We start from the raw sequence: 25,161 nt of genomic DNA, 5'->3' as shown, positions 1-25,161 counted from the left end.
GCAGGAAGACACACACACACACACACACACACACACACACACACACACACACACACGCAGGGCAACCACACCCTCTGTTGACCGGGGTTTTGAGGTCATGCCCAGTGCAGCTCTTTGAAATCTCTTAAAGTGGTGATATCATATTTGGATCACACTATACTCAGCTCGGATTAGTCCAAACCAGTGGTTTTCAAACTGTGGGCTGAGGGCAATATTGTTTCCTTTACGGTTTTGAGAAGAAATTCGAAAGTCGATATTGAACAAAACATTATCAAGTCCAGCATTCAAACTAAATGTATTACAGTTGAGGGGGGACGGTGTAGTACAAGCTCCTCTGAAACTTCGAAAACCTCAGAATTTAACAAAGGTTCTTGCGTTTTGTTCGTCAGGCGGGTTTAACTCTAAGAAGTGTTTTGTGAGCTCTGGTTTTATTAAATCAATATGCTGTGATTCAGTTTTGCATTTGTTGAACAGTTAGTGGGGATTCTGACAAGAAGGTAAACGTGACTTTGGAGCACTAAAGCCAAACAGCCAGATCCAGGAGATTTGTGGTTCCAATCTGAAAACCATCAACCTAAACAGATTTTTTTTTCTTTCTTTTTTTTCGCTTTTTGAAAACTGCTTCATAGGTTATCTTCCCTCAAACCAGGACTGGAAATCTAAGGAACTAAAAAGTGAATTTTAAGGACTGGAACTCAGTAACAAACCATCTCTAAATGTCATATGAGTCCGTCGAACGTAAAAGACTTTTCCTAAAGTGAACGATTTGACCTAAGTAGACGGGCGACGTTAACAAAATGTATCTTACATGTCATATTCTATGTGTGACCACTGTCTGACGAGTATTCAGATGTCATTTGAGCCGCACAGCTTTGTTAGTGTTGTGTTTACATATCTAGACTGTATAATAGATCACGTGCCACAGTCACCTCCTGCAGTTTTACTGGGCTTCACAGTTGCTAGGCAACGGGCCGTCGATTTGGGAAGTCGTTGTACTTCATCGGGAAGAATTAGGCGTCCCCGAAGTTCATTAAAAAACCTGCAAGCCGCCAGCATCCTTGTGTTTGGTTTGTCTTTTTTTCACCTCCTGTAAAAACATGAAATCTCTCACTGTAAAGCCGACCCTGAAGAGTCACATAAATATCCACATGCACTAAGTCAAGCTCAAAGCAAAGACCGAATACTTTAACTAAAATTTGACTGACTGAATTATTTCCAGACAAAATAGGAACCATCGGCAAGTTTCAGAGGGAAAAAAACAACAAAAAAACATCCTCAAATAGGAAGTGACCGTAGAAGAAAAACAAAAAACATTCTCTGCAATGTTGCGCATGCCTCTAAATATAGTCGTCATTTTACTACGGTTCTGGTATTTGACATTTTGTGCTCGAAAGTCACAAGTACATGTTGTCTTCAAAAAAAAAAATATATAAGATTGTCAAAAAGAATTGCCACAATCCTATCAGAGAAGTTTTGAAAAGAGGACCATGATCTCACTGGAAATTACTCCACACACTCGTAAGCCAGTATGGGAATAACTCCCTCTCTCTCACTCCGTGTTTGACTCCTACACACTGGTATCAACAGGAAAGAGTCAGCCAATGAAACTAATTGGGTGGTGTGTGTCTCGTGAAAAGAACAGCCTGTACTGTCCTGAACTCCCGCCCACTGCTCTCTGACTGGCTGGCTCCTAAGTGGCCTGCTTTTCTTCTCTCTGCTGTGATTGGAGGAAGTGCATGCCTATCCCTTTAACTTCACCCCCCCACCCCCCACCCCCCCCCCCACACCCTCCTCCTCTTTTCCTCAGGACATACCCTTGTTGTTTTCAACTTTAGAAGCAGAGCTGGCCCGAAAGCATTCAGCACAGTCACAGCCTGCACCCTGGTGCTGCATCGGCACTCGGGGCTGCAGCTTCTCTTCTTCGAATTGTTTCAATCTGACTCAGAAGAAGCCTTGTACAGTGGAGACTTACAAGATGCATATTCTGCAGTAGTATAATCCACACAGAACTCAGCTCACTACCGAACGGATCCCTAAAACCCCAGTTTAATCTACATATTTCCTCACTGGCAATGTATCTTATCTACAGATGTATAAGGGACTTTGAATCTCCGTCATCCATCTGAGTGCAAAAGCAGATGAAACCTGTGATGTGGTTATATTCTGATGTGTGTCATGACTGCAAGAGTAAGTGGTTGGACCATGCTAAATGTAAAGCCAGTGTTTGTTGAGGGTGGAGCGGTTGGCAATCAATGCAATGGGCAAACACACTTGTTATAACAGCTTTACTTTTCCTTAATTGCAGTTTGAAAAAAAATTATAATTAAAATACACACAAGGTAAACAATCCATTATTAGGCTCAGTTTTGCAAATTTATTGATTTATCTTAGAAACAATAATGAAAATAGATATTTACAAAAAGAATGCACAAAATGACATTTTGGGAAGCTGTACACACACACGTACACACACACACACGCACACAAAGACACTCAACATAAATAAGTTAGTATGTTTTCAGTGTTTCTCGAAAAGAAAAAAGAAAAGAAAAAAAAAGTCGCACACAGGTACACTTCAAAGATTGACCCCAAGTGAGCCGGTGTCACTTTGTTTCTCTGCCCTCACAACAACAACAAAAAGAAAAGAAAAATTAACAATAGTGCAATGACATGTTCCACATGAAATCCACACCGCGAAGGCAATTCTTTGATTCACATATTTGCATAAAAAGAAAAGTCCAGGTGACTTTAACATATTTTATCTATGTTAACCCGGACCACAGGTACTACTACACAAAAGGGCGGGACCTGGAGGTCGCTAAAAAATATGATCTTACCAAATTTAAGAAAAAAAACTCTTAGGATTATTAGCAAATACTGTTATAAAAAACAAATTTGGTTGGATATTGCTCAGCAGTTTTAGCCACCCTCCCCTCCCTAACCTGACCCCTCCAGAAAAGAAAAAGGCACAAGCTTTGCCCCCCCCCCCCCCAAAAAAAAAAAACAACAACCCCAAAACACATCAAACAAACAAAGATGGGAGACAGGGACACATTATATGCATGTAAACTTTATCTATCATGGCTATTCCCAGTAAGATGGACCTTCAACTTACAGTGTGGCCATCTGGGCCTTCAAAAACCAGGATATATAACACTGGGAGAATAAAGCCACAGAAAAAGTGAAGACATTTTGCTTTCACATAAACCCTGACTTTTGAAATCTGCATTTAAAAAAGAAAAAAGAAAAAAAAAGAAAAGGTATATCAATTACCTGAATAAAGATACAAATGACCACTATAACAAAATAATAGTTCTCTGTTGGACATTGCACTGCAACTTCCCGAGTCAGATTCACACACTTATTATAAACGGAAAAAAAAAACAACAGGTATGAAAAGCATAACATGCTTTCGTATGTGCTACATTTTGAAACATAGGTAGTAGATAATAAAAAATAAACAAAAAATATATATATATAATAAATTGAGCAAAAATCCATTTGCACACTGCTACATTGTCTGCTGCTTTTGAGGCAATTTAATTATTGTGAGTGCCAAAACTTGATAGTGTACATATTCAGTGCTTGAACAGCCTCCTCCTCTTCCTCCTCTTCCCACTTGCTGTCAGAAAAGGCTGATTTAAAAAAACAAAAAATAAAATAAAATAAAATAAAAAAACAAAAAAAAAAGTCTCTCCACTCTGTCAGATGATGAGAAAAGGCTACAGTATTCCACCAGCAACAGGTCGCTCTGCTCTGTGGGACATAAAGAGGAAACGGTTCTGGTGAATGGTGCAATTGAAAAAGCAGTTGCTTATACTTGGAATCCTTCATGCACGCTGAGAAAAAGGTGAACACTCACTACAGGGGTGTTGTGTAAGAGCTGTTTTTGTTATTTTTTTTTTTTTTTTTTTTTTTTTAAAGAAAATCTGCAAGTCTGCAGGGCTGATGGTTTTGTAGGTGCAAGGAAGCAGTTGATTACTGATGCTGATTTCTAACCTGGCACTGTGTTGTTGGTTTTTTTTCAGTGCGCCTCCGCGCTGCTCTCTGGCCCGCTGGGTCTCCGCACACTTCCTGCACCGTCCGACTCATCTTCATCGTCGTCTTCGTCAGTATGCAAAATTTTACTCCGACGGTCACTGGCGCAAGAACCTGGCGGGGCAAAGTAAACAAGTAAATAAACAAAATTTAAAAAATAAATTAAAAAAAAAAAAAAAAAAAAAAAGGGACGCGCAGAAGAAAACGAGGTTTACGCGTCCACCTGCCCAAACTTTTATATTGAGTGATCGAGGGGAAAAAAACAAACTTAACTTTCTAGTGTGCGTTTTAACAATAAGCAGCACAGATATGATGAGAGAGAGAAATCAGGCTGCGGGTGAACCCGGGACACATCTGTTTCCCTGCGCCTCCGTCCTTGCGGCGCACGGATGCGCAGCGCCAAAATGCGAAAACGGAAAAACAAAAACACACACTGCGTGACAGCTCCCCTCTCACCTGAACCGTCCGATCGTCTCTTCCTCGAACCGTTTTTCTCCGGCGGTCGCTCCGTCTCCCCGGCGGCGTCCTGCCGGGTGTCACCGCGGAGCACGTCGCCTCCTCCCCGGCTCCCGTGAGGTGCCCTGAGGTAAAACTCCGGCGGGTCGCTGTCCACTTCCCACTCGTAATCCCCCGGACCGAGCGGTCGCTCGTCCACCGGGTCGAAGTTGTACGTCTCCCGAAAGCCCCGCACCTCCTCCTGCAGCGTCGCCGTCACGTACCTCCGTATCTCCGCCGGGTCAGGTGTACCGAAGAGGTTCCTGCGCACCGACGGTCTGGAGTTGTCCGCCTGCCGCGCGTCCACCCGCTCCAGTGTCGGGCTCGCGTTGGAGAGGCGAACATCTGACATTTTGTTGCACATATGACAGCGAGGCGCGACGCACAGACGAGAACCAAGACCCTTTAAAAAAAAAAAAAAAAAAAACACAACACAAAAAAACCCCTCCTATTTCCAAGTTGTAATCCTTTTCAGATGCAAAGCCACGGGAGGAATAATGCATGCATGTCCCGCGTGTATCATCCAAAATGGGAATAACGCGTCTCCAAAAGAAGCGAGAGAGAGGTGGGGAGGGTGGGTGGGTGGGTGGGGAGGGGTGTTTAATAAGAGAGCCACTCCTGTCAAGTCCGTAGTAAAGGCAGATGAAAACACGTCAAGTCACAACAGCCAACATGGCGTTGGAGGGAGGCTATGAGTGAAGAAAAGTTGACATCAAGGACTATTTAAACAGAGAAGGCGATTCATTGGTCTGCGCGCTGGGACCGCCCATTGAGCGCTCTTAAAGTTGAACAGGGGTAACGACAACAGAGGCGCGCTGGAATAACACCCTGCGCGAATATGACCTAATTATTCCGAGTCAAGAAAAGCGGGCGGGTGTGGTGGGGGGTGGGGGTCAGTCACACACTCCAAGACGGGTCCTTTTAATCGACCGACGACTTTTTAGAGATTCAAACTCACTGAATTCTTATGCGGTATGCTCGCACCTGTGTGCCCATGCACTGGAAGATGCACGAGATAAGTCAAATATTTACTGACACGTGATCAGCAAAGGAAGGAGGGGTGTGTGTGTATGTGTGTATGGGGGGGGGGGGGGGGGGGGGGGGGGGGGGGTTATAGTATCTGTGGTCTCACTATCACATGACTCAATCATCAGATGACTATGAATTCTGAGATGTGGCAGCCTGATCTGACTTGGTGTCACATAGTAAACACACACCTGAGTCAATCAGTGTCAAGGTCACTGAAGGACAGTGCTGCTGCAGCAGAGCGAGGTGGTTCTTACTGCAGATAGGGGATGAAAAAATGAAATCTGGAGTGAAATCTGCCACCGGTGACATCAGCGCTTGCAGCAGAGGCCTTCCGTCATGGCTGGCATGGTGCCTATCGCTGTCAGACTTTGCCACCGGGGTTGGTTTGTGTGTGTGTGTGTGTGTGCTTAGAATTCAAACACCGATCGGGAGCGAGTGAGCGGCGGGGCTTTCAAATGCACTAGAAATTTACCTCCCGAGGGAGGGAGTCTCATTCTGCGGGAAAAAGAAATCCGATGTTAATGCCAAACCTTATTGAATTCGTTGTGCGAACGCCCCGCCGATGCGCAGATGTCCTCGGAACGACTGAGTGAGAAAACGGCAACAGTAGGCGCTACTTAGGCAGGAGTTCACAATGTCCCAACTTCAACTCCACAGCCAGTGTCATCTGCATTCCTCTGCAGTGATTGCCAGTGAAATAAAAAAAAAAGAAAAAACCCACTGGCCTTTGAGGCCATGCCGTTTCAATTAACCCTTGAAAAGACTGAAAACATCTCGCTGATAAATACAGCGAGGCCATCTGTTCTAATCGATGTTATCGCCAGGCTCACACTCAATCTATAATGTGTTTATGCTGCCGCGGAACTGCGCCCCGGCTCAGTGCGGAGTGATCCACGGAGTGAAAGCAGGATTTTGGCTCATTAGACGGGGCAAAGTGAGAAACGAGGCACGAGAACATTTTGTGAAGGTCACACATGCAGAAGCAATGCCTCTCGGGTGAGACTTGTCCTCACAGTCGGGAGGGATTGGGTCGGCCTGAGGATTGTGATCCATCACAATAAACGCCGCTGTGCAGAACGGGAGCGTTCCTACATTTTGCAGACAAGAGCAGCAACCACTGAACATCTGACTGTGAATGAGTAGTAGGAGCCAATCACGAACACAAACGTTACCACTTCGGGGGGGGGGGGGGGGGGGGAGAGATTTATTCACTGATCGCACAATCTGTTAGATAAGTGTAAACAGGGAGGGAGAGGAGGCAGATGGATAAAGAAGCTTTATGTTCATGTGCTTCGCTTAATCTAATCGAACCACAAGTGGTGTGCGGAGACCGCATCAGTAAATCTAACTCGCACAAAATCCACTGATCTTGTAACCAGCGTGGCGGCACACAGGAAAGACATTCACAAAGGCTCTGGTCTCACCTACAGAGGCTTTTACTTTTGTTTTTTACTTAAAAAATAAATCCATGTGTAAACCAGAGAGGTGTGACACTAAAGGGAATCTGACTTATGTATTCCAGTATTCCATCCTTTTTTTTATTATTATTTGAGGAGAGAAGAAACATGGATCTTTTAGTCCTTTTCATGACATATTGTAATTACCAGATACATTTCTGAATGGAACAAGACATCACTATCATGAAAATAATTACTCAGATATTTGTGATAACGTTTGCTCTGTACATTCATATCTAATCAATAATAAAACACCGGCAGGACAATTATTAAAAAAAAAAAAGAAGCTAAATGTTTAAGAAAATACAACTTTTTCAGGACTTAATTGTAACAAAAGCTAGACTGGTATGAACAATAAATACTAGTGGCATTGCAGTCTGATTTGCCAGCCTGAAGCAGAAACTGGCAATGTCAAGGAGGGCGATGTTAATCCCCCCCACCCCACCCCCGCCCAACGTTACAATAACCCCTGTAGTGATTGATGTCCAGTCTTTTCTCAAGAATGTTTCCAAAACACTGTGAAGGTACTTTGTGTTTTCTGGACCTCTTGCGTCACGAGACGGCCGTCTTGGAGCTCTGTTGCCTCTTCTTCGCCAGCTCAGCCTGAATCTGCTGAGGGAACTGGTCCAGGTGTTTGTTCACACACCGCGTGCAGAACCTCTTGGTGTAGAAGAGACTGCAGTCCTGAAAGAAAAGCCCAGCAAAAGGTTCACACCGGTGCCCCAGTCGCACAGAAGCACCTGGTGGGACGAGACACATTCATTCCCAGGATTATTCGCTACACATTTGTGGGAACTGGATTCACTGATTCTGATAGCGTCACAGTCACGAAGATCACTCAGCAGGTCATCTGATGAAACAAAAAAAACAAACCCTGGAAATCACAGATTCCTCTGCCAGGTCAACAAGTGCAGCTTTTAAATTAGATTTTATGTCCCTAAACGGTGGAAGTCCAGCACAGTGGCAGGTCACACAGGCTCAAGGCTGATTTGTCCCTGCAGACACAGACCAACACTTGTGCATCGAAGGCTCAAGGAGCGTGTGATCAGCTGGATTACACGATCACGTTCTTGTGGCGTTCGAGGAGTCTCACCGATGCAACGCAGACACGCAGGCTGCACAGACTGCACGTCGATCCCAGGACCAGAAACTTCTCCTTCTCTGGACTGAAGGGGTCCTTCGTCATAAAGCACTCCTCAAGCAACCTACAGGAAGGACACACGGGGTTGTTAGCAGTGTACACCGATGGTTTTGACGCCGTAAATGTAACGTAGAGGTGGGATTGTTTTGGTTGTTGTCGTAGCGCGAGTCAGTCGCGCAGCGGCTAACGACGTTAGCTTTTAGCTCCCCGAGCTCTCGAAATGAGCCATTTCACTTACACTATTGCTCTGGTGTTGGGCGGTTTCTGGCCGTAGTAAGTAAAAGGGCTGCTTAAACCACATAGCTGGCAAGTAAATGTTTTTGGAGGGATATCACTCGTAGTTTGATCCATTTCCCTCCTCAGCACAAAGTTACATTAGTTCCTGGTTTCGCCCCCATTCGGTGAACGACCGTTTGTTTGCACGGTGCTCTACCGCCACCTAAAGACCTGGTGGAGTACTGCAACAGACAAGGCACACGGTCAATGTAGTATGATGTTAAATATTTAAATACTACAACGACCCTCGGATGTTTTTAGACTTTTACTGCTGAAAAGGCACTTTTAAATGTTTCACCTGTAATAATACACAGTTAAATGTATTCTTTTTGTCAGTTCCCATTTATTAAATATATGTGTAAAGAGTCAAGGCATGTTTGAGATAGATAGATAGATAGACAGATAGATAGATAGATGTAGAAGTAAATTTGTTCAGTACACACTGTTTAATCCCTTACAGCCCATGCATTCCTCTCTGCCCACACTCTTATTGTTCATTATTGACCAGTGGGTTATATTTCCTAGTCCCCAAACCCAAATTGTCAAAGTAAAAAACCCTTTAGAGAATTTTTTTTTCTGCTCTTAGAAAATATTTTTCTCCCCATGTTATCACTTGTCTTCAATAAGGACTAATTATAAGTTCTAGCAATGACAGTGTGATACAACAGGCATTTAAAAGAATATATTGAGTAAAGGATTTTTTTTTTTTTAATAAACCTTTTCTTTTTTTTTTTTTTAGTAGGCTCTTTTCTTGTGCACTTTAATATGACTCATGGAACTCAGGCTTAAATCATCCAGTCAAGCTCCATTTTTCGAGGCCAAGGCCCTCAGTTCATAGAGGCACATGTGCTGTTCTTCCTGGTCACCAAATTCTTGTCATATTTACAAAATAAAACAGGCACCACTTTACCCGATTATTGTGTTTATTGTGAAAATAGTCTATACAGGCCAGGCCAATACAGCTTGTTCTTGTTTTTAATAGGAGGATATGTACAAAACACCTTGTACTCTGTAACACTGAGAATCTCACTCTGAAAGAAACTGTTAAACCTGAGTTACTGCAATGCGATTAAAATCCATACATGAAATCACAGTATTAAAAAAGAAGAACAAAACGTAATATGTGGTGTGGTCACCACGGGGGGAAAAAAAAATGAGGTCAGACTGAAAAAATGTGTCACTTAATGAGAACTATGCATTGACCTGCATCAGTATCGTAGTGAATTTGTAGTAAGGCAGAAATAATAATAATGTGTGACAATTACATTTGCCTCAGGCAAAATCAGCACAATTGAGCAATATTAGCAGCAAGCCCCGTTGAGTGCATGACTTCAGCGGTCATATCAGGGCATCTTGAATATCCTGTATGTACAGTCAGGTTATAAACTATGTACATTTGCACAGCATGTTCCGATTAGCTTCTGTCCACGTGTGTGGTATTGATAGTTAATGCACAACTGAAAATGTGTAAAATGAAGATAACCCCCCCCCCCCCCCTAAAGTTTTTCATATTCCCATTTTATAACAGCTGCCTTCTAAACATGTGAATCTACATCTGCTGTACACTACTTACAGTACATTATTAATAAAATATTACATAATGTCATGTTATGCTGGATGCACACACCCAGTCTTGTGTTTAGAGTTAATATTTCAATGCACATCTAACTTTTCAATACATGTCCCGGTATATTTCTTGCAGCAGAGGGTGCAGCGAAGTGTCCTCCGTCGTCTTGATTTCCTGCACCAACTGCGCATGCTCAGTGACCAGCTCCCGGAGGTCAGCGAGTTTCTGCAGCAGCCTGGGAAACAGGAAGGTGTCGTCCGGATGGTTGGCCAGCAGGTGGAGCCGCAGGGCCTGGACGATGCTCTCCTGCAGCTGCTCCACCAGAAGTGCATTCACCAGGCCAGGGCGGTCTGACCGAGACAAACACAGGTCAGGGTTTGCAGATCTACACCTCCAAAGAAATGTCACATCGTCTGTCATCCGGGGCCCGTTACCTCCACAGCAGATAATAGCGGCCACAAAGAGGGCCAGATCACTGTCGTCCAGCTCGAGAGAGTTGAAGCGGGTTGCAAACTGGAACTTGGGCTCCATCATGTCACTGAAGGGCCGTCGGAGGCTCTTCAGAAACTCGCGGGTTATGAAGCCTCCGCCACGGGCCACTAAGAGCCCATCTTTGTTCATGCAGGAGGCCAGGAGGGTGAAAAGGGCCTCGTAGACGCCATACTTCAAGAGAGTCACCTGAAGTTGGATTATAAGGGCAGAAAGAAGGGCACGGAGGCATTTAAACACGCTTACTCTTTAATCTTGACTTGTCCCATGACCGCGCTGTGTTTAACCCACCTGATCATTCAAATCCAGGCTCTGGAAGCCCGGCACGGCCTTGGCGAACTCTGTCAGCTCCGTCACCGTCTCCACTGAGGCACTCTGGCAGCAGTGGAAAAGTCTGGCTTCGGCCTCGCTCTGTTGGAGCGCTCCACACGTCACCGCAGGAATCACCTGTCCGGCCTGACGGCTGCTCTCGGTCGCCGCCTCGTCATCGCTCACCAGGTGAGTCGCGAAAGTCTTCTCCGCCAGCTGGAAGGTCTGCATGTCGTGGATGATGAAGGGCTGCTGCGAGACACGGGAGGAAGAAACTATGCTTGTAGTGACAACAGTCGTGGACGGAGCTTTAAACGGGGGTTTTGTTCGTTTCCGTTACCGGGCTGCCGGTTTTCCCCGTGAGAATCAACCGCGCTTTGGCCTTGTTCATGTTGAAGTTCATCATGTACGCTTCGTGGATCTGCTTGACCAGGAGCTTGTGGTCAGCCTTCAGAGGGCTTTCCTCTTCTTTCTCCACCATCTTGCTCTCCTCCTTGAGCTTCAGCTTCTCCGCCTGGGGCATCCGACCAAACCGGATAGCTGGTGCAGAAAGTAAATAAAATAAAAATGCTCACCGTTACAAAGTACGACTAGAACTCGTCCAGCAAAAAAACGCAGACGGACACGTCGGGCTGCTGCTGTCAACGTGCACGTGTCCAAACAAGCAAACAATCTGGTGCTTTTTTTTTTTGGCTTCTATTTCCACTCCTCTGAGACACATCGTCCTCCTCTCATGTTTCCGACTCCGCTCTGCCTGCAAGTAGGAGGCCGCTGCAACAAACCCAGTGACCCCCTCAGCAAGTCAGCGCAGATGACAGGCCAGATGTGGAGCTCTACCAGCTCGTGGTTTTTTTTTCTTTCTTCAGTGTCAGGCCGACTGCAGCGGGACTTTTGTTCTATAAAAACCCAGGCAATTTAAAGCACATTGAGCCGGCGCGAAATCACAGAGGGACACGTTCTGCTGTCGGAAAGTGTTGACGGAGGACGTTATCGCCGGGGTTTTTACACAACTGTATTCACAAAGGCTTGTTAGAGCTTCTTTCACTGAACTTTAATCGCACTCTCAACAGGTCACTGCAGTAGGAATCCATGCAAGACCCTTGACCTCCAGCTATCCAGGTTGCATCAGGAAGGGCGACCCCGGATAGTCATGGCGACCCGGAAAGGCCGACGCACAAGAAGTATTCACAGCAAATAGATTTCAGAATGACTTTTTTAAATCCCCGTTTTCCAGTTGCTTCTTTTAATTAACAACTGGCAGCTCATTGTACTCGCTGTGCATCGGCAGGCAGGATAGTATGAACACAACTCTGACCGCAGGACTGGAAAATATGTCAGATTTAAACCGGAGGTGTCAAATTCATTTTAGTTGAGGCGCCACATACAGTTCTATTTATTGGCACAGTAACCTATAAATGCTGACAACTTCAAATTTTCAGTTTTGTTTGTTTGTTGTTTTTTTTTACTGTCGAAGAGTGCGAGTAAATTCCATATTTAATACACATTTTACCACAGTGATTATCTCCAAATGTGTTCAATGTGTTAGTTCGAGGTGTCAGTGTTGTGCTTTTCCTGCTAATGTTAACAATATGACATATTTTTTCTTTTCAGGTAAGTATTCAGCATCAGTTTCAGCCTATTCAGCAGCTTTAAATGTCAATTTCTATCGTCCTTATTCTGACAAGACAGTGAGTGAGTGCTGCCGTTGAGGGTTAGGGGTGGGAGACGTGTCACCATTACCGTTGTGGGACATGCCAACAGACAGGCACTTGTGGAATCTGCAGTACTGGCACTTGTTGCGGTTCTTCTTCTGGATCTTGCAGCTGCGTTCACACTTTTCATACTCGAGATTGAGCCTGATGGTCCGTCTGAAGAAACCCTAATCAAAACAAACAACAACAACAACAAAAAAAAAGGCGTTTAGCAGTCCTTAAGCACGTGTCAAAATGTTTCGATATATTAATAAAAGAAAAACATGAACGAGAAGCCCTTCATCACTAAAGACACTCGACTGTTGAGTATGATAACTGAATGTGTCAGACGTCTATATCTGCAGTGCATTATCATACCACACGTGTGTTTTATACACCTCTTTGGCGTGCGTGTCGACATAATGACATGCCCTTGAAGATGTGCTTCAAACGTGACCCTCCCGAGGAAGAGCCCTGATTGGAGGAGACGTCCTCGAGCCATCCAGCGCACACTGGGATACAGGGCAGGAGGGCAACACAAGCTAACAGATGTCCCACATGTGCGAAAACATATGATCCTCTGGTGCACGTTCGCTCGCACGTATCTACATCCCTGAAATTGCAGCGAGGACATTCCTCAACCTTCGCCGTCGAGAGGGGAATATAGATTTTCGGGCTGCACATCTGGAGCCACATGCTGGTTGAAAGGTATCCGCCATCGTATTACACAAGGTTTCAGCAGCGTTTCCTTTGAAAAAGAAATCCCGATCCACTCCCAATACGGGCTGTAAATCACTTCGGGTGACATTTGTAACCCCGAAATATGATTTTTGTGGGGGAAGATTGAATGAAATGTACACAAATACAGGGAAAGGAGAAGTCAGACTGATCTATAGTTGAAAAGGAGTGATCAGAAACCCGTTATAAGACAATGGAGCTGCTCAAGGAGGAAAAACAGATGTTGCGTGTTTACGCCAAGCATGTCATTGCACGTCTGTGTGTGTGTGAGGGGGGGGGGGCACGTCAGACAGCAGTACAGTATGAAGATTTATTGCCTGAGATGTGAGTAATAACACCTATGACACCAGCTAAGATCTGTGTTGGGAAACAATTTTCCTTGTGGCAAATGTGTTTTTTGCGCTTGTTATCATGTGATTTACTACTCCGCTCCTATAGACCGTCCTTGTGCGCCTATATTTCACACCATAATCACCACAGTGCTCTGCATTTACATTCCCACCCGCTGAAAGCTCCTCTCTTTCAGAGTAAGGTGTTGAAAACGATACACAGACGCGCCGCAGCGCAGAAAACCGTGACCACCGCATGCCACCGGCAGGAATTTTTTCCATGATGGCGATGACGCAATATTGCCAGTGAGGATATTCAGACGCCGCCGGAGTGCACTTCTCATATGTGCAGAGTCCACGGCAGTTCAAGGTCGACCTGTACCTCCGTGAGAATTGCAGCCATCTGGCACGGCCTCAGTGTCCGTGTCGGCAAGACGAGCGTTACCGGCGGCGACGTGCCGACGTGCGTCACGAGCCGAAGCCCCATTAGGAAGCAGGGCAGGTTTTGCAGCAATGGCTCCCATCTCAGATGTTTGTTGTGCAACCAACAGGACCGGGAAAAGTGGAGTTGTGAAACCTGGGCCTCTCCGCCGAGACGTTAACGGCCATGACACACTGAGAAAACAGGCCAAGTTGCGATACTAAACAAGCGTAGCGTCGATTACATTAGTGTAAGCACTAAGCTGTGGATTTCTTTGTTATAATCTGAATGGGGGTGGAGGGGGGGGCTATCTTCAAAGCAGACAAAGATAGAAGTCATAGCAAATAGCAAATAGGAGCTAAGATTAGCAGCAGCAACCTTCACTCAGCTTAGCGCGATACGGCGCTAAGACAAACTCACGTGACGCCGCAAACAATGCAGAGATTATCTCGAGTGCCTTTAATATGCAAACATGGACCTGATGACTGGGGACAAGGGTCTCTAGACACACAATGTCCTCTGCGCCACAGTTTTCTGATCAGGGGAATTTCCCACATCGGCGACAGGGGAGTCCTGCCGAGCAAAAAGTGATTCACTATTAAACTTCCAATCTCGCCAAATCCTTGACGAAGAATACACAAATTCCATTTATCATTTAATCCCGAGAGTGATTCTTTTGGGAGCGCGGTGATCGGCTCGGCGGCCGTCTGGTGCCGAGGACCAGCTCTGTGTGTTCATGAACATGAAGTGCGCTGGGCTCCGTGCCAAGCAGGGGAGAGGTGACAAGTCAACCAAGGCCATTGGAGTACCACACTTCACATTGCACGGCCACATGTCTCAAACTTTCCGCTGCCCTCTGTGTCATGCGCCTCCGCATGCCAGGGCCTCGCGTGTGTTAATGTGTTCATGCGCATCTGTAAATTTACACAGAGTTACGAGGGACAATCCACAACAATGTTGGATTTTCAGTTGGTCGGACCGTCCCCACGCTCCTCACCTTGCAGCCTTCGCATGCGTGCACCCCGTAGTGGAAGCCCGAAGCCTTATCCGAGCACACCCGGCACTCCAGGTTGAGGGGGCCGAGGCCGTCCTCCGAGCCCGCCACTGCGCCACACACACCAGAGGACGGGCTGGAGGCGGGAGTCAAGGTGTCTAAAGGGCGACACAACAGGGAGTGAATGTACAGGTCAGACTCCTTCGCCGTGTCGTGGGACATCACGGTCCAGACAAGAAGAGGAGGTTGATTAAACGGAACTACCACAGCATACAGTGACAGCAGCTGTAAAAATAACTAGAGACTTGAAAAAAACCACAACAAGCTTTTCAGGAAGTGAAGCAAAATGAATCAGACATTAGTAATGGAATGATTCCTGTCATTGACGCTCATATTCGACAGTTTGTCCTGCAGCTTTTTCCAGTCTTGCTCAAGGACACCGTTGTTTTCTACCTACCCAGTGAGATGGAGCTCCGACACCCGGGACCAGTACTCTGGTACTCCGGGAAGTCAAATCCGAGCGTGTCCCCGATAGACTGGGAGATATCTCGAAGGTCCTCCATCAGATCTCCACACAGCGGACTATCCAGGAGGGAGTCCCCCAGCGGGGACGGGGGGCTGTAGAGATCCCCCGCCATGGTGCTGCCGAACCAGCAGGTGCAACCGCTCACTCGCCACACTGTTGGGAGAGGAGAGTCACATTTTTTTATTTTATTGATCACTATAATCAGAATAAAAACAAACACACGCCTGGAGTCTCCTGCGTTTCATTGCTTTATAAAGAAGCGGCACAACATGAATGAAATCACGCATGAGTCAGTGTCTGTGTCCATCTTGGGGTTCTACACAGGCTGTATCCCACTTTCTCTTGGACTTGCCCAAAAATGGCTTAATGCAGAACAGATGTGCAAAAACACGAGGTTCAGGAGCATCAAAGAATGAATCCACAGTCTTCTTGGTTCCCTCGACCGGTTCTCAAGTGAACGCTGAACACAAAAATGTCATTTTCAGTCTTGAAAGACTTGAAATGCTTAATTTGTAAATTCTTCACTGCATATCCCACTGCTAAATTCCAAGTTCTAGTCACTCCTAGAGTAACTTCACTTCAATTCCAACAAGCAATAACTATAACTATTCATTTACATGAATAAACTCTGGTATTCCTCGTGGTATCTATAACCTATGACTGTAAACGTGTTGTGCAAGGGGAGGTTAAAATGTCCTTTCGCTAAGTGCAACGGGTTCGCAACCTGTAAAATAAACAAGTTTTTCTGGTTTTAGGTTTTGCCGCACAGCAGACAACCACCCCGAGGAAGAAGCCCTAATTTGAATTGATTCTCCTCTCTGGATTTACTAGTTCTGTAAGTTCTGAAACATTTTCTCTGTAAGATAGCCATGGTTTGAACCCAAATAAAGAAATGTGGAAGAATATGACAATTTAAAACAACTGAACCAGAGGGGAAAATGGCTGAAAAAATGCTAAAACTGCCACCAAAAGTGTCTAAAGATGTCGAAAAGTGCTAAATACAGTAATGAAAAACAACCGTTTTTTTTATTTATTGGCTTAAATTGTATGTAGAAAATGGTGGTTTATGTTCAATTTATGAAATTTTTGACCGTTTTTCAGCTCCAAACTAACTTGAATTGGTGGAAATTGAGTTAAAACAGAACTGTTGGTTGCAGACCTGTGACGCCGGGCCTTGATCACAAAGCGCGGCACGATGAGGCAACACACAGACGACTGAAATGAGGTTATTGTGTGAGAAGTGAACCGAGAGTCAACGGCAGCACGTTACGTCCAATCAAAGGTTTTCACAAGGTAAAGCCCCAATCTGTCCAGCCAAAGTACACATCAGCCGTGTCATTTATGCATACGCCACATTATAAATGGTGTTTACATTACGAAAGTGCGTTTCTCCATCCGTCTCCTGTGGATCACTTCTTGGACAAAAAAGTAAACAGTGTACCTGCCAGGGTTGTCAGTCCGTCTGAACAGAACAATGTTTTAATAAGTGGATCCTTTAAAGCATGTGTGTAGGAGCGTTTGGTGGGGCTCCCAGCTGCTCCCAGCGGGGCGGAGAACATCTGCTGGAGCCGTGGCCAATGCTCGTGTTCTGTAAGGCTCTCTCCGACTTCCAGCAATTCATCGCACCAGATGTTCCTATAGATTTATTTGCTTGGCGGATTAGAACTCTGCAGAGCTTCTTTTTTTTTATTATATATATATATATATATACTTTGGCAGGAGAATGTCTACGCTTTAATAAGAAGGAGGTCAAGAAGAAAGACCCACAAGTTGACTATCTGATAATACTGTTTATTTATCCTTTTTCATGCTAATTAAAACGAACTAGATTGTACAACTGGTACTTTCAAACTTCTTTAGGTGGTTGACCGAACCAGAGATGTTCTTTGTGTATCAAACGTGCCCTCAGTCAACTCTACAGACTAGGTGATTAATCCGGGCATGTTTGTTCTTGTTTATCTCGTATTTGTGTTGCACCATTTCAGCAGACAGGTCCTGACAGTACAGGACTGCGTAAGGGGGGGCTGGGGCGGGGGGGTAAATCAGATTGATTGTTTGGATGTATGCTCATCAATACTCTTCTTTCCGGTTTCTAACCAAATAATGTGACATTAAAGGTACAGTAATAAGCTAATAAAAGCAAGCAGGAGACATGAGGTCATCCCATTGATGTCTATGCTGAAGTCAGCATTTTAACCAGCCTGTCAGTCCTCCATCAAGAAGAAAAATACAGATTGATTAGAAAAACTATCTCACAAGAACAAACGTCCAAAAGTCAAAATTCAGACAAAGTTAAAGTTTCTCATTGTACAACAGTATCATTTCCTAAATCTTATGAGTTAAGTTGATGGACTGGTTTAACAGCAGCTTGTATCTTCGAATCAAACAGTCAAATGATATATTGGGTAAATTTCCATAAAGCAACAAACAGCAAGTAAAAAATAATTCATCTAGCAAACATCAAGCTGAAGTTTTTCCCCTGGTAGGTGCAGACATGACTGGATTCTATAGGAATCGTATTCCTATTATAGATGTTTAAAAGAGAAGAAGTTCCATCAGCCATCATGTTACTGGACTCTAACTCTTCTTTGATGAACTCAGTCTTATCAGACCAACTTGTGGTGACAAACCATACACTATATGACTTATTTGTAGAAGTTGAAAACATGTTTTGTTTCCCCTTTATTGTCAAATGAGCTGTAAGAGGTCACTGCGGTTGTTTACTCTCCTCAGGTTGGAATATGAAGAAGGGTGGGGGGGGGGGGGGGGGGGGGGGGTCGACAGGACTCAGGCTATTGCCTTTATTTCCCATTCCACAGATGGCTCCAGGTCCACATTGTGTTTTTAGTCCCAGAGGAACCACAGCCACAGACAGCCTGCTCTATCTTTAGGTCACAGGAGAAGAGGAAACAGGAGCTGTGACCAGGGACGTCTGATGGCCTCCACCAAGAGTCACACAACAAACTCACATTAAAGATCAAATCAGCTGAGCAGGTCAGAGATAAACGATCACCCATTTATAAAACCTCAGCAGGTCTGAGTGTATTGTTCTGACCTTTGATCTCTTTAATCAATCCCCCCACCCCCCCACCCCTCTCCCGCAGGTAAACCATTTATTTAAATGTCTCTTTATTTGTGCTGCAAAACACAAACAAGACTGACAAGTCAGGAAGTTCATCTGATGCTTTTGAAAACAGAAACAAGACGTCTGCGGCCGCAGCAGCAGCTTGTTAAATCAACACCACGCAGAGACCCCCGAAGCCTCTTTAAAGTTTTACAACTATTACCTCACAGGGAAATAAAGCTTGTGATTTACCTTCGGAGGTGCAATCCGAGACATTCCCAGAGTCCGTTGACAGAGGAGGAAGAGGAGGAGGAGGAGGAGAAAGGAGGACGATTTGATCCCGCGGATCTCGGTGGTCTCTGCCGAGGAGCTGAAGCGTCGCCTCCTCCGTCAGGGAACTTTCATCCTCCGCAGGAAATAACGCAGCGAGCGAAGCGCCGGCGTGACGCGCACACCTCCGGACACACCTATGCGCTCAGCCAATCAGCGTCCGCCGGGCCACGCGCCCGCTTTTTTCCGCCGGGGACGTGATGCGAGGCGGCGGGAGAGGTCAGGGGAGAGGTGCCCGGTGATGATCCGTTCCCTCCGTTCCCCCCCGGTAAAAACACGGGACGGCCATAAAAAGCCGGAGCTGTTTGGCTCCCCCTGCCTGCTGCCGGGCTCTTCATTAGAACGGAGGATAATCTGGAGGAATTATACAATAACCTCTTTTAATCGTATTATTTAACTCAGTCTGGATTTTCTCGACTACTCCACATTTGTCAGATAATATCCAGACATGCTGTGGAAGTGATTCTTGTAATTAGATATAAAGATCACCTTATATTACTTATGTAAAAGGTCAAGAAATCATGTTTTATAACACATAAGTGCCAACAAACACTCTGACAACAAACTGAGTGAACTCTTCACTGTGATTGAGGATTATTTGATATATTACAATATTCTTATTAAACTTTGTTATTAAATGTGTATTTATTTTTATTTAGCATCTAAACAAAACATAATAGCTGTTCCTTTACTGTATCATTAGTTTTTCTCTCTCTCTCTCTCTCTCTCACACACACACACACACACACACACACACACACACACACACACACACACACAGACACACACACACACACACACACACACACACACACACACACACACACACACACACACACACACACACACACACACACACACACACACACACTTCTTGGTTGTCTATCTATTAAATTTAAAATGTATATTTTGTCTGCTTTTACCAATAATTGTTTTTATTAAATTTTCCTATGCAGCTTGCCCATAAAACAACAAAAATTATTTTTTCCAATGTATATTTACCATTCTTTGTTGAGGTTTACCTGTTTGTGGAAACAACTATATACCCTGTTAGGAAAAAAAAAATCAAAGCTTAATCCAATAAATAAATGTTTAACTATAACAGTACAGTTGTTAAATTTCAATGTAAAATTCTAATTCATTTTCGAGATGTAGAGCGTAAATCATTATAAGAGAACAAGATGTTTTTATTTCTGCTTTTTGCCAGTGTGTAGATTCTATTTGCCTCCTTTGGTTGGATATTAATGAAGAAATGGGTCATTCTGGGTCAGAGTGATGAGTTTCTTGAGGCTTTGTCTGCTCTACTATCAGTTAATTACACCTCTAAGGTACAGAATATATATTTTTTTCCTTTTACTCACACGCTGAACAAATGTCTCCCGGCGTAATTTGCTCCCTTTTCTTTGTGACCTTTACTGAATAGTGAGATACACTTTTTGTCACATTACTGATGTGAAACACTCTTCACATGCAACATGATGAAGCCGAGCGAACACGTGAAATCGTTCAGATGTATACAACGTCTTTAAGTTACGACTATAATACGCGGCTGTCTGCAGTGTAATCCCCTGTTCTTCCTTTACGGCTCTGCTATGAAGCCTCGTTAAATGTACAGCTCGTGAGGTAAATCCAGCAATAACTGTACATCCTTTGTCAGGACTGTCAATCTTGTAATATCTGGCGCCATCTACTGCAAACCCCTGCATGGCATGTCATGACTCGTCTCCATCCTGGGACTTATTGGGATGTATTGTCTTTTCCTCTTGTGTAGAGAATCTCGATCACACTATGGGTGCTCAGTGTCCTCCTATACGAATAAGTAGGAGGGTGATTATTTATAGTTTATTTGCTTTTGCCCCTCGCCACCTCGTTTTCTGCTCCACAACTGCCCTCACACTGTGTTCCACCTTTTCTTTTTTTTTATTATCATAAATTGATTTAGTTTGTCATTATTTACAAGGGAAAAAAATCCAGAATGAATGACCTTAGTTTTTAAGACAAAAAGACAAATAATGAAAATGTTTTCCACACACTTGAAAACATTTTTTCTACAGAAAAGATGAAAAGATAAATGTCGGAACGCTCCACAGCCGCCGAGGCTTTTAAAGATTAGTATATCAGCATGTAATGGGCTCCTTCAGGGGGATTACGGGACAGAACAACATTTCTAATGTTTCATTTCAATAACTAAGACTTTGCCGTTGCATCTCAACACAGTGAAAAAGATTAGACTCCAGTCGTTGTTTGCTCGGCTGTTTTTTTCCTCAAACTTTATTCAATTAGTGAAGAAAACATACAAAAATGAAAACACAATTGCTGCATTAGAAAAACTAAGATTACATTTTTTTTGGTATTGACACTCACCCGTTCGGTGAAATCTTAGTAAAAAGGCCAGGTTTGCTCGTGAGCAGAGGGGTGAGGGGGGGTTCGAGTGCTCCTGTGATGTATTGCTGCCCTCCAGGGAAGGCAGTAGGTTGTATAGTTAGCTCCTGATGGGGGCAAAATCACAACCCTGAAACCACACAACCTACTACCTCACCCTGTACGAACACCATGAGTCGCCCGGGTGGGCCGGGAGCAGTTGATGAGGATACAGTGAATTATACTGAGGTTATTTAAAAAAAATAAAATAAAAAATTGTATCACATGATGAGGAAAAGTTGCATTTACATAAAAAAAAAGTGTATTTTTTAATTCTTAAGAGAGAAAATAGACTACATATATACATGAAACGTCACAAATATACTCATCTAACACCCTGCAGGACCTCGTTTACGATAAACATCAAACTGACTTTGCAATTATTACCACAAGTCACTAAAAATGACAAACGTTACAGGTCGAGTTAAGACGAAGACACAACACAAACATAAGGGCAGGTGACCCTGGGGTTTAATTTCCCTCTGTGGCGGTGGCGGTGGACGAGACGCCATCACAGTCGCTTCAGGAAAGACAGTAAGTTGTATAGTCATCTGACAGCTTGGGAATGACCCTAAAAACTATACAACCTACTACCTCACCCCAAAGGACAGTCGGTCTCCTGCCGGAGGCTCCGTCGTCACGCCGCGATCCGCCGTCTCTGCGGCGACGGAAAGTCAGAACGGTCCAGAACGACACGGGAAACGCAGAGAAGACGTGACGGGTGATTGGTTACAGACTGAAGATGTAAAACGTCATAAATTTCAGTGATTATACAAATTCTTTTAGAACATTATTGTATTTCACGAATGTACACACACACACACACACACACACACAAACAGACATATTCATTTATTATTATCAATTGTGTGTAAATCAATTTCTTTTCTTGGAATTGTCTGGATAGCGCTTTGTTACTGTTTGTCGTTTTAAATATAGAATTTACTCGGCGTGTGTGTGTGTGTGTGTGTGTGTGTGTGTGTGTGTGTGTGTGTGTGTGTGTGTGTGTGTGTGTGTGTGTGTTCGATGAGAGGGTATTACTGTATTTGTTTATATTGTGTAAAACATTGTTTTTGAATGAAAGCTGCTATAGAAATACAGATTGATTGGCTGCTTCCTCCCACCGAGGCGCCCTGCAGAGCACCACAGGTAATCTTCCTTCCTTCCTGTGTCCATCAATCTCTACTCGTCTTCTTCAGAAATACCTTTCTTTTTTTTAAAAACTCTGTACATATTGAATTTATTCGCTGTCAAGCTTTAACATGTACATACTGATATTAACTTTTAAACATTTTATTCTATTTATTTATGTAATATTTTATAATTATTTGTTAAATTTGCAGCACTGTTGAGAATTTATCAGGGATTAATAAAGTGTTTCTATTCTATTAATTTAATATTTTCCAGTTTTTACACTTACATATATATATTTCATTGGAAAAATCTAGTTTTTCTCAATAATTCAACCTCAATTCAAAAGTGCTCACTTAATAAATGCATATGAATTTATATCAAATTGTATATCTGTTCTCATTTTCTTTCTCCGTTTGGAGGTTGCAAATGAAAGTGTTGAGATACTTCCTTGCGTGTCACTTGAGCCCGCCGCAGGCCGCCTCATCGCCGCGGGCCTGCGAGGTCTGTCCACTCGCCTCGTCTCAGGTTTCCTGAGAAATGAGAAGAGTGAGAGTGAGCTCAAAGGTCGTACTTTCACTACGTGTCAGACACACGAGCAGAGCGCGGCGACACAGTGTGTGTGTGTGAGTGTGTGTGTGTGTGTGTGTGTGTGTTGGTGAAGGGTCAAGGCGACAGGTTGTGGTTGTTGCATGGAGCTTCCTGCTCTGCTGTGGTTTCCCCTCGAGCCGGAGAGCAACGGGGGAGACGTGAGCGGAGCGAGGTGTGTGCTCGGACTTATAAAAAAAAAAAAAAATGAGTCAGTGCCTTAACTTCTCACACGCATTCACACACACCGGTTTGTGGCTGTTTTATTGCAGGGCGGTTATCCCATAAATGCCACACAAATCTCTACGTGAGCTACTTAATGTCCGAGCCTTTCATGGTAAATGTGTGTGTGTGTGTGTGTGTGTGTGTGTGTGTGTGTGTGTGTGTGTGTGTGTGTGTGTGTGTGTGTGTGTGTGTGTGTGTGTGTGTGTGTGTGTGAGGTATCAGGTTTACACAGGAGAGGGCCTTTTACTTAAAGGGGTCATTGCAAGTACATTTAGATAAATGATGATTTATGAAGGTTCATTTTTTTTTTTTTTTTTTTTTGCTGCACTGAGAAAAGACCTGGAAAACTAAAGGGAAAACCTTTTTCCAGAAACAACGTCTCCGTTACACGGGATGATTAAGAGACCTCAATCTGAACTGTTGGAATTGGAAATGACGTTTCCCAAACACACACACACACACACACACACACACACACACACACACACACACACACACACACACACACACACACACACACACACACACACACACACACACACACACACACACACACACACACACACACACACACACACACACACACACACACACACAGGCCCTAATAAAAGCAGCTGACAGCTAATTTTATGGATTATCTACATCGTGGGTGTCTTCGGTTCACCGGCCACATAAAGTCTGATCTCACACCAGTAAAATGATAAAAGCATAATAGTTAAATAACAATAACTCGAAGATTTTCTCTTCGTTTTAGTGGAACAACAAAGAAAAAAAAAGAAAAAAACCCGATATAATCACCAAACTGTTCACATTTCATCCACTTAACACTAAAGCTATGACGAAAACCTGTAATAAGAATTTAAAAAAAGAACTCCTACAAACATAAACTTGTTTTTTACATTCACATTTTGTTAATTTTCTTCCTTGGCCTAAGCTCGTACACGCTGCTGAACTGGATTGCACCGATGAGGATTAATAAAGTCGTCTTCGTGTGATTCTCACGTGTTCCTAACGTGAACAGAAACTCGTCACCTCTCAGGATTTCTGCAGACGTCAGCATGCATCTCCAGGCAAACCTGAATTTGGTGCGAATGCTCCTTGAGCAATGAGGTGGATTATTTGCTGCATCACCCAGACAGACTGGGAACAGCAGTTGTTTACTTTTATGGAAGAAATTGAAGTAAACATCATCGATGTTATATTTTCATACTTCTGATCGCCGGGTCAAACCCCCTTGTTTGGGCCACACGTTCGACATTCCTGATCTAGAACAACCAGAGAAAATGTATTTCTGGAAGGCTGAGAACCGGATTTAGACGTAATTTAATGAGTTTGGCGCTGCAGACTAAGGTCCTTTCACCTGTTTTACTGTAGGCAGGCAGAAACCACACCGTTCTGTTACATTCTGCTAAAGTTAATTTCATGATATTTTAAATATCTAGAAATTATGTTCATAAGAGTGTAATCATTCCATCATCTAGTTTTATTAAAAACTAGACGATGTTATAAGCTCGAGGTGAAATGACACAGGTTTGGATGAAGTGTCAAATCATGCTGAATTAATAAAGACGGACCAGGACGGTTCAGATTAGGCCCTGCGCTCTCTGAAGTGACGCGTGTCTGCAGTGCTGGAGTAAAATCTAAAAATCGGGCAAACAGGAACCAAAAGCCTTCCGTTTCATCTCGTGGCGCCACTGGAAAAATCGGGCAAATCAAACGACGGACGTGAGACAAAAACCCCATGACACTGAATCACACTCGTGACTGTATTTGTGCGGCAGTCTGCTGATCCGCGCCGCGGCCCAAACTATCGACGGAGGGTTCAGAACGAGGCGGGAAAAGAGTCTCTAAGACGTTTCAGGGCTCCTTCTTAAAAAGTGACTCCTGCATGCAGTTAAGCAG

At 44.1% G+C, this 25,161-nt stretch overlaps 3 protein-coding genes across 5 annotated transcripts; all 3 read right to left on the bottom strand.

Annotated features, from left to right (window-relative positions):
- Positions 1-2,356: 2,356 nt before the first annotated feature.
- Positions 2,357-5,230, bottom strand: cdkn1ba (cyclin dependent kinase inhibitor 1Ba). 2 transcript variants are annotated; one of them, XM_080491677.1, is made up of 3 exons: positions 4,495-5,069; positions 4,000-4,152; positions 2,357-3,756 (listed from the first exon to the last, which is right to left on the bottom strand). In XM_080491677.1, exons 1-2 carry the CDS (start codon positions 4,895-4,897, stop codon positions 4,025-4,027), a joined length of 531 nt encoding a protein of 176 aa, XP_080347803.1. In that variant the 5' UTR covers positions 4,898-5,069; the 3' UTR covers positions 2,357-3,756; positions 4,000-4,024. The 2 variants fall into 2 exon arrangements, with proteins under 2 accessions (XP_080347803.1, XP_080347804.1); XM_080491678.1 differs by lacking the exon at positions 2,357-3,756 and having other exon boundaries at positions 3,921-4,152; positions 4,495-5,230.
- Positions 5,231-6,732: 1,502 nt separating this feature from the next.
- On the bottom strand, positions 6,733-8,568 carry cdpf1 (cysteine rich DPF motif domain containing 1). Its single transcript, XM_080492424.1, has 3 exons — positions 8,399-8,568; positions 8,113-8,224; positions 6,733-7,703 (listed from the first exon to the last, which is right to left on the bottom strand). The coding sequence occupies exons 1-3, from the start codon at positions 8,509-8,511 to the stop codon at positions 7,572-7,574; spliced, it is 357 nt and encodes a 118-aa protein (XP_080348550.1). The 5' UTR covers positions 8,512-8,568; the 3' UTR covers positions 6,733-7,571.
- Positions 8,569-9,337: 769 nt separating this feature from the next.
- On the bottom strand, positions 9,338-19,177 carry LOC308127188 (peroxisome proliferator-activated receptor alpha-like). Of its 2 annotated transcripts, XM_080492051.1 has the most exons (8): positions 18,817-19,177; positions 15,432-15,653; positions 14,978-15,132; positions 12,542-12,680; positions 11,142-11,341; positions 10,784-11,053; positions 10,438-10,681; positions 9,338-10,353 (listed from the first exon to the last, which is right to left on the bottom strand). In XM_080492051.1, the coding sequence occupies exons 2-8, from the start codon at positions 15,610-15,612 to the stop codon at positions 10,109-10,111; spliced, it is 1,434 nt and encodes a 477-aa protein (XP_080348177.1). In that variant the 5' UTR covers positions 15,613-15,653; positions 18,817-19,177; the 3' UTR covers positions 9,338-10,108. The 2 variants fall into 2 exon arrangements, with proteins under 2 accessions (XP_080348177.1, XP_080348176.1); XM_080492050.1 differs by having other exon boundaries at positions 9,345-10,681; positions 18,817-18,974.
- Between the last annotated feature and the right edge of the window lie 5,984 nt (positions 19,178-25,161).

Source organism: Lipophrys pholis, assembly GCF_963383615.2.
Source record: "Lipophrys pholis genome assembly, chromosome: 22".
Classification (NCBI taxonomy): domain Eukaryota; kingdom Metazoa; phylum Chordata; class Actinopteri; order Blenniiformes; family Blenniidae; genus Lipophrys; species Lipophrys pholis.
This window is presented reverse-complemented; position numbering and strand designations above follow the sequence as displayed.

Excerpts from the sequence above, each read along its gene's own strand:
- LOC308127188 (XM_080492050.1), bottom strand. The coding sequence starts at position 15,612 with ATGGCGGGGGATCTCTACAGCCCCCCGTCCCCGCTGGGGGACTCCCTC. Across the intron at positions 15,133-15,431 it reads TCGGAGCTCCATCTCACTGG|ACACCTTGACTCCCGCCTCC; the intron begins GTAGGTAGAAAA and ends GTCGCCCTTTAG. Across the intron at positions 11,054-11,141 it reads CGGGGAAAACCGGCAGCCCG|CAGCCCTTCATCATCCACGA; the intron begins GTAACGGAAACG and ends CGTGTCTCGCAG.
- cdkn1ba (XM_080491678.1), bottom strand. The coding sequence starts at position 4,897 with ATGTGCAACAAAATGTCAGATGTTCGCCTCTCCAACGCGAGCCCGACA. Across the intron at positions 4,153-4,494 it reads GAGACGATCGGACGGTTCAG|GTTCTTGCGCCAGTGACCGT; the intron begins GTGAGAGGGGAG and ends TTGCCCCGCCAG.
- cdpf1 (XM_080492424.1), bottom strand. The coding sequence starts at position 8,511 with ATGGATCAAACTACGAGTGATATCCCTCCAAAAACATTTACTTGCCAG. Across the intron at positions 8,225-8,398 it reads CCCAACACCAGAGCAATAGT|GTTGCTTGAGGAGTGCTTTA; the intron begins GTAAGTGAAATG and ends TCCTTCCTGTAG. Across the intron at positions 7,704-8,112 it reads TGCGTGTCTGCGTTGCATCG|GACTGCAGTCTCTTCTACAC; the intron begins GTGAGACTCCTC and ends CTTTTCTTTCAG.